Raw genomic sequence first — 8930 nt, 5'->3', positions numbered from 1 at the left:
GGGGGGGGGGGGGGCCTTCCAGCCTGCTATGCATCATCAAAACAGGTTTTGCTCAGGCAGTTATTGCCCTGGGCTGGTTAGGCAAAGAGTAACTTTCAGGGCTTTCGGTTCGGCGCATACATTGAGGCTTGTAAACAGCAGGTGAAAGGATGTCATCATCCTCCCCTTCAGGATGCTGACAAAAATAAACAAAAGGCATATTTACAGTCTGCGGTTAAATATGCAGCTGGCTTCGCAGCAACCAACCTCAACAGTATTTCTCAAACTGGAAACCTTTGAGGAAAATGAGAATGTGGGTTTTTTTTAATGATTTAATGCAGAGTGTGATTTTACAGCGGAGATTCAGAGAGGCCAAACAACGGACCAATAAGAGCAGATAGTGTTATCTCCTGTGATCAACATGGTCAGATCCAATCAGGTCTGATAGCACTGGTTTGGGCATCCTTTCGAGGTTTGAGGGCAGAAAGAAGAGGGGGGGGGGGGGGTTGTTGATTTTTATTTCTGCTCTGTGTACTGGTTGTAGTTCCCTTATTCTCTATTAAAGATTAATCAAGCAGAAAGTGTTGAGGAACAGAAAGCCGAGTGAACTCAGCGTGTTTTTACAGGCCTCTGGACGCCCGACTGGTCCAGCGCGAGGAGAATGTGCAGCTGAAAGAGCACAAAGACACGGGGAATGTTGGAAAGTCTGTACAAGAGGAGCGAGCGAGGGAGGAGACACAGAGACAGAGACAGAGACTGAGACTGAGAGGAGAGGAGAGGCAGCCAGACTGTGACTCTGGGTGAGTGCTGGCACTGGGACTGGTGTTACACACTTGCAGTGTCTTGTTATCGTCCCTCAAGTCAAAAACAATCACACCTCTGACTGTGAAATTGCGAGACAGCTCTGTCACGAGAGATGAGTCACAACAAAACATTAAAAGATGTCTCTAGCAGAGGAAGACTCAATAGAGCAAAAAGGGGCTCTGACATTCATGTGAGTGGTAATTTTATTTAAGAATCTCCGTGACATTTTTCAAACAAATAAATATTTTTTCCGATTGTGCAGCAAAATAGTGCCTCAACCTGTAGCTAGCTCATGAAAGCTTTTGTATTTATTGTTGTGCACAGCCGGTGTCAGGCAGGTCTATTGGAGGAGAAATCCTCCACTGCACAGCAAGTGATGCGTTTCATGTTCCCAGCAGCAGAAACAGCACTTTGTTTGGAAATAAATAGAGAAAAAAATAATAAATTGAGCGGTTCGAATGGGAAGCAGTAGCCAGCGTCAGTGATGAGACAAAGCAATAGAAGCTCAAATTCCATCCACAGAACTACTCGGGATAAGTGATGTGCACGTGGTTTGAATGAGGAGTGTTTTTTTTTTTTTTCGGGGGGGGGGTACATTGCAAAAAAACACCACAGCAGGAGAGATTAGTGCAAAGATGTCAGCAAAAGAAGAAAGAAAAACAAGATTCCTGTGGATTGCCACTTGAAAGCACACTCTAGCATGACTAAACACAATGTAAGAGTTCCAGTTTTCATGTGAGAATCAGGCCGGGCGTTAGAGAGACAGCAGAGAGAAGAGAAACAGAAAGAGACAGGAAAGTACAGCTGTACTGAGTTCAGGGGAAACCCGGCCTGTCCTGACTTGGACTTGTAAGAAGCAGCACGTACACCTCTGAGTGGGATTTTAGTCTGAGGCCAAGGCTAGAGGGAATCTTTCCCAGGCACCCTTGCCATATTGGGAAGAGAGGAAGAGTGCATTAATGCCTCAGGCTCGCTGAAAGCCCAGACTGGCTGACTACCAATGGGCCCCGTGAGCGTCGACAGTAATACCTAATGGCCCTTACACAAGTTATCTCCAATCTGCGCTGACATTTTGACCACTTAAAAGACGCAGATACATGCAATGCTTAAACAGGCTACACCATGGCTGTTCAAAGGTGTAAGGCAGATGCGGATGCACGCAGTGGTTTCTCTCATTTGAATTCCATTCAGTCACTTTCTAATTGATTTAATTCTCCACATGGTCGGGACTGAACGCAGGGCAGAATACAAAGCGCAGCCCAAAGTTGCCCTCTGGCCATAAGACCTCCCTGTTTCTTTTGAGCGCTTCTTAAAACACTTATTCGTTCAGGGAAATGCAACACAAACACACGGGTGCACGGACACACAGATTTACGCTTAGTAATGACCTCAATTAAACGAACACCTCACCCCCCCGATTCTCATCCATCCTGTAAGGACTAGACCCGGCGGAAGAACCGGAGTTAATGAGACCAAAGTAATCAATAGTCGACTTCCATGCTGCAACAATGAATGCCAGGAGCGTCTTTAATAGCAATACACAGCTAACCCATGTTGGAGAAATGTGGACCACGCGAGACGCAAGCTGTTTAAATAGCCTCGCCTGGGATAGCGATCAATAAAGCTTTATGAACGGAGCCAGACCGCAGCAGGCAGACTTCACCAGCAATTAAAAGGGAGACAATACTTTGTGTGAGGAGGCTGTGAGCTTGGTTGTGAGGAAAAAAAAAAACAAAACAGCTGTATATCTGGGGAGGGGATGGCTTTTGGCTTAGGAAGAGCAAATGGAGGATTGACTGATACAAATGTCAGGTTGAAATGAAACTAGTGGACTGTAGTTGCGCCAACAGAAAATGGCAGTGAAATTCACGTCCACATCCTCTGGAAATAGCAGGTAGTGGAAGCTTGGTCGACGCACGAAGGTCGAAGAGGATGCTCTTGGTTGTGTTCCGTCCATGGCGCAATGGATAAGACGAGGAAAGCTCTGTTGGCACGGCTCCTATTCCAGCTCTCTGTTCCCTCAAAGGTCAGAACTGTCAAGATGGTTTTGTAATGGGCCCACAGAGTGAATTCACGGGTCAATTTTTTTTTACCACGGTTTAACTTTGCGACAAAGCGCGTCACATATTGTCAATTTAAATCTGTGGGTAAATCCACTGATTGCAGCAATTTCACTGAAATTAAATTGATTTCAGTCTGAAATTTCTCTGTTATTTAATGACGGTTTGAATGAGCCCTGAGAGCCTGGGTGCTGAACTGGTGCTGCGGCTGCTTAGGTACATGAAAGAAAATTACCAAAAAAAAAAATAAAAAATGCACAGCTAGAATAGGGAAGAGGCTGGAAGAGGAGACGAGGAAAGCAATAAAAAAAAAATCAGATTCTAAATGAGGAACGATGGGAGACGTGGTTTTTTCCTCAGATGAAAGCCTTTTTCATATAAGTGTGAGCCAATTATTTTTCTTGTTGAGAGATAATATGAACATCTGTGTTTGCTGTGAATCAGTGAATAATGCCACACCACACAAGGACCTCTGAAAGCACACACAGTAGCACTTAGGCACGCATGCTTACGAAACACACACACATACACACACACACACACATTTGCCCTGTGGGTTGGGTGACGTCAGTTTGTTTGTGAGGTGGGCGGCTCCTGGCTGAAGATTAAAGACGAACACTGCCAAAGGTGGTTTGGGGTTTTAAAGATGGACAGAAGCACAACATTCCCACTGCATCATTAGGCTGTTACCGCCAACAGATAAGGAACTCCTCTAAGATGTGGCCCCGAGCCCCAGAGGACCCCGACCCCTGACTTGACAGGCTAAAGCTGATTTACTCACTGGGTCGACATGAGGTCCAAAAAAAACAACATTCTTTCACGAACTGACCGTGCAACGTAAAAATATTCCCATCATCTGTCCCAGAAGTTAGTTTTAGTGTTTGGGAATGTTTATGGTAAAAAAAAAGAAGGAATTCCCCCCGGGAAGATCCCGCTCAGTCCTCTGACTGGTCAGCAGTGTCGCCGGGCAGTTAGCTGGCACGAGCCTCCGGTCTGAGATGACTATACGATGAGATGCAGAGTCTCAGCGTGGCTCAGAGCTGTAAATCCATCCATGCTGACAAGACTGGGATGAAAGTGGAGCATGGAGCCTCACTGATGCTACTGGCCGCCTGGTAGCCAAGACTATACCACTTTCCCAAGCAAGACGCACATTCATACGCTGAAGCCCAATCACACAAAAGATCATTGAGCACACAAAGCATGGATTGTTTGCAGAGAACGTCCCCGTCTGAAGGCACAACACTGCTGACATGGATTCCCTTCAATGTTTTTACACTGACGTCAGTAGTGGTTGTTTTTCAGAGCATATCAGCACGATCAAATCTGACATTTTTAATACCTCAAGAATTTTATTCAGGGAGGAAAAGACCCTGAAAAAACATCTACAAAATCACAAATCACTGAAACTCTCAGTTGAAACCTTGATGAATGAATTTCTTTCAGGGTTATAGGAGGGAGGTGTGGTGGCCAGCTGTGTAAACTCTGGAAACATTACTCTCTTTACATTAATGATTCATTAATTAATGAGTCAATAAAATCTGCAAAGGAAGCTAACCTTTAATATCAGAGCGGACTGTCTGCAAACGAAGAATCTTTATTACATTAGCAGACAGCATGTCTCTTATCTGGCCCGATACATTTGTCTTTCTTGGATGAAAACACTTAAACAGTTAGGGCAGTTAGAGAGGCAGAGAGGCACATCCTGTCTGAATTATCCATGCCCCCCCCCCACCCCATCCCCCACCCCTTGCTGCAGTCGCCTGACCCTGGCCAGAGCATGGGAAGCACCAGCCACACACAGTGGACAGAGGAGAGGGTGGAATGCAAGCACAAGACACAGTGGAGAGACATGGCTGGCACCGAAGTTTAGAGCAAAGACAAAGATCATAAATAACAGATGCCCCAAGCTAAAAAAAAAAAAAAAAAAAAAAAAAAGCCCTAAAAACAAAGACATCCATCTGAAACTGGCTAGGTCAAAGCAATTTGTCAAAGAGGTGACTGCTGGAAAAGTTGGAGAGGGGAGCTGGAGGCAGTCCTCCCACGGTCGCAACCAGCGACAGGCACCATGCACAGCAGGGATGGATTGATTTGATGTCAGGGACGGTGCAGACAGAGACATGAAACTGTCTTACCTGACGTGTCCCACATGTTCAGCTCAATCCGCTGCTTGTCTATCTCAAAACTGGCTGTGTAGTTTTCAAACACCGTGGGCACGTAGTTCTGAAAATAAGGGATTTATTTGAGTTATCCAATTAAGAGGGACAAGATAAGCCTGTGTTTACACAGCCACAGGCTTCAGAGGAGTAGACTGGTGGGAATATCATATTTGAAACAAAGCAGCTGTCAAACAAAATACTGGCAAACATTTCACAGCAAAGCTAGAGCTGCAAATCCCTTTTGAGGATATTATATATAGGCTAGTGATACTGTAGCTCATGAAGACAACGCCTTAAAGTTTTATGGGCAGCACTACAGACACAATAAAAGTCAGTTTAGGCATTACAGGACTGTTACTGGGGTTTTACAGGCATTCATTACAGTTTCCTCCCCACCAGCTTTCTCCCTCTCTCTGTTTTAACATGTCTGTCTTTAGGCAGGTGTATGAAACCTGCTGAACAAGTGCTGAAGTTGAGCTGCCCAATTATATATTTTAATAGCAGGGCTTGTCACTCATTCACAAACTATCTCCTTCCTCTGCAGAATAAAAACACGAAGTTTTGGCAGACCTACCTCTGGGTAACAGTCCTTGGCAAAAACGTGCAACAGTGCCGTTTTCCCACACTGCGTGTCCCCTACCACCACAATCTTACAGCGGCTGCCTAGACTGTCCATGGTTTGTCCGTCAGAGGTGTATTCTTGACGCGGGGATGGTTTGCATCCAGCATCCGATACGAGACGCGGCGGAATCGAAGGCTGGAAAGAAAAACGGGCAAATACATGCGCCGAGCCGGTGCGCTTTACCCAGCTCCTCCTGTCCGACGCGCAGCCCTCCGGTCTCTCTGACAAGAGTCTGTGTGACTGTGTCGGCGACCAAAACCTCAGTCAGGACGCGCGCAGCCCTCCCTGGTAACTCCGGTACTTTGATTACTGGCCACGCCTTCCTAATATTCTCGTCTGAGTCACATCACTCACATTTAATAGGCTGCTCTTATGGGAAATAAAGCATCTGCGGGACAAAGTGTTCATAGTGACCTTATATCCTCTTTGCTGGCATCCTTGTAATTTGTCAATAACATTGATAAATGGATTGTTATAACAGAGGGACTCCTGTTCTAACCTTATCATAAGGTTTGATATTAATAATTATATCTTTTATTTAATTCTGACACTAAAATGTCGTACTTTTTTCAACCTACTGGTCGACTCTAATTCAATTGATCTATTATAGGTAGGCCTACACATCAGGCCTTGTTTGTACTTTTGCCGTGGTATTTTTCTATACACAAAAACAAACAGTTCAGTAATGTAGCTGCTGCCATGTAGTGAAAGCCCTCATTGCAGCTGCTACTGGGTAGATTTCTGGTTCTCATCAGTCACCTCTGCTCCTGCAGCTCAGGTGTTCGATTCATCCAATAAACAGACACTACAGTGAATAAATCAGACTTCTGTCAGCGGGCAGGGTGTGGAGTGATAATTTCATTACTTCAGTCCTGAATGCCGTGATGAACTGCTCTGCCCGAGGACTGGTGTTCAGGAATATGATGGAGTTCAGTAATATGTTAGAAATCTTCACATCATGATAGACTTAAAAGTAGCTTTAATTTCTAATTAGAGGCGTGAACGTTTTAAATAAAAGTGCTTGTAAATTATGTTGATTTTATAATTCATATGTTAATAGTGGCAGCTGTTTGAGTGATAATCACTAAAGACCTATTTTCCTCTATCACTGTTGTGAAAGCAGCATAAATCCTCTGCGCATTACGCCTCTTGATTTAGTGCCAACATGACTTCTTAATGGAGATACAATAAATGCAGCGTGCACCCAGATAAAATAGTCCATCAAACTCAGCAGTCAGAGGTGACTGGGTTGTCTTTATGGGTCTCATCGCCTTGAGTTTAGCTGTTGTGCCCCCCAACAGAGGAGTTAATGGTTTTGTGAATGAGATCATTGAATGACGCTGCTACCACGTGCCAGGACAGGTCAACACTGTTGAGTCATCTCTCTCCCCTGAAGACCGACACTGCCTCCTGCTGGACACGACTGGTATTAAATGTACTGTGCTCTGAACCATTACGGGAATTTGCACACTCATTAGAAAGGAGCTTTTATGTCCCATAGAGATTTAATTTAACAAATTGGTCTCGAGACTAAAAATCTTTTATTTTCATGAACAAATTGTGTAACATTGGCTTCTATAGTGTCACATACAACCACATTGTGAATGATTTTGGATTTGCTGCAGGGACGTCACGCAGCTGAACAATTTTACAAGTGATGTGAATGTGAATGGCAGAGAGCACTGCACAGGGGTCAAAGTCATGGAAGTCCTGGGTGGCTGGTTTGATTGAGCAATCCCTCTGACTCTGATTTTATGTTTATCGGGGGAGCAGCCAGTGCATTCAGAATGTAGTGCACACTAGTCACATGTGTCTGCTGCTTAATGGTTCAGTCTCAAACACAAGGAGTGAAATGTTAAAATTCAGCCCATAGTCCAGGTTAGTTGTAACATATCCTGGGGGAGAAATACAATATAATTCTAAGGATCATGACAAACATTTAATATTGAAAGCTTTTTATTCAACAACATGAGTTTTTATCATAATTGGTGTGTGTGTGTGTGTGTGTGTGAGAGAGAGAGAGTCAAGCATGTTAGTTACTGTCAGTCATAGTAGTTATAAGACATTTGAACATTATAAAACTGAACAAAATGTGCACCAGCTTCAGCAATTGAATATGTGTGTGTGTGTGTGTGTGTGTGTGTGTGTGTGTGTGTGTGTGTGTGTGTGTGTGTGTGTGTGTGTATTGTTGTTTACAACTAACCCAGACTCTTGTAGCCAACGACCTAGCTTACCTTACAGCCAACAGCTAAAATATTAGCACTGACAACTTGCATGAAAAAAATCTACATAGACTAACAATAAACATGCAACACAGTCCATGCTATCAAATACGTATCAGTAACAATATCAAAAACAAATAAAAAATACTTTCTTACCTCAAAATTCATTTCCCCCTGTAAAACTGCCTGTCACAGGCTGCTACTTCCTCACATGTGGAATAAGGACTCAATTGAGCATGTATAGGGTAAATCAGCTGATTTGTAACTTCTTGTTACAATGTGTTACAACCATCCCTCTCCGCTACTGTAGTTCCTGGTTTGACAGAATAGGTAGATGCAATGTGTCCTGTGAATCTGTGCTCAGTGGATTAATTAAATTAAGGTTAGTTTGGATGATGACTTCCAAAAACCTTGTTTGGACATTTTGGACAAAAATCAATGGAGTGCCTGTTTAGATTTCAAGCACAGTCAAAATTCTGTGGCAGCTTTTCTTTACATGTTGGTTATTGTGGACTGGGTCTGTCACTTTTGCTACTTTTTTTTTTTTTTTTCTTCTCCATGTCTTGTAATATTGTCTGTTCCTGTAACCCTGAAAACTTAAATGTCAAAATAAGCCACTTCCAGAACATCCAAAAACTGCAGTTTGTGTCCACTGCCTATATTTCCACCTCGTGCAGTCAATATAGATTCATGTGTATGATACCACTCGAGATTACAATTGAAAGAGTTGAAAGTATCAGAGCTACAATATGAGTTCTCATATGAATATTAACATCAGTAATTTGTCAGGGTTCATATGTGCGTCAGTCACAGTTATCGTCTCTCTCTCTGCATTGTTACTGGAGCGAGATGTTGCTGCTGAGACTGACAGTTTCACGTTTTTGATTTTTCCATTCACCTCCACTGTAATGACGTTTCAGAGAGTTGGGATAAGTTGTTTGCGATTTGGGGGAACTGACCCTTTAGAGTCAAAGTCGCTGCTCTGTCTTGGAGTCAACAGCAGGTGGCAGTATGTATTTATTATTAGTGCAGACTTCTGTATATTTTAGCCCAGAACCCCTCAGACATCATGGGACACAGACTA

The 8930-nt window shown here is 43.7% G+C and overlaps 1 protein-coding gene across 1 annotated transcript in view; it reads right to left on the bottom strand.

The window, feature by feature from the left end:
• Positions 1-5893, bottom strand: part of LOC111217510 (rho-related GTP-binding protein RhoN-like) — a 29203-nt gene extending 23310 nt beyond the window's left edge. Inside the window, exons 1-2 of the mRNA XM_022739415.1 lie at positions 5577-5893; positions 4979-5066 (exon numbers count right to left, since the gene is read on the bottom strand). Coding sequence (XP_022595136.1) covers positions 4979-5066; positions 5577-5678 — 190 coding nt within the window. The 5' untranslated portion in view covers positions 5679-5893. The remainder of the gene's footprint in view (positions 1-4978; positions 5067-5576) is intronic.
• Between the last annotated feature and the right edge of the window lie 3037 nt (positions 5894-8930).

This window comes from Seriola dumerili, unplaced genomic scaffold (genome assembly GCF_002260705.1).
Source record: "Seriola dumerili isolate Sdu_G_001 unplaced genomic scaffold, Sdu_1.0 BDQW01000044.1, whole genome shotgun sequence".
NCBI lineage: Eukaryota > Metazoa > Chordata > Actinopteri > Carangiformes > Carangidae > Seriola > Seriola dumerili.
The sequence above is the reverse complement of the archived record's forward strand: the minus strand, read 5'-3'. Positions and strand labels throughout refer to the sequence as shown.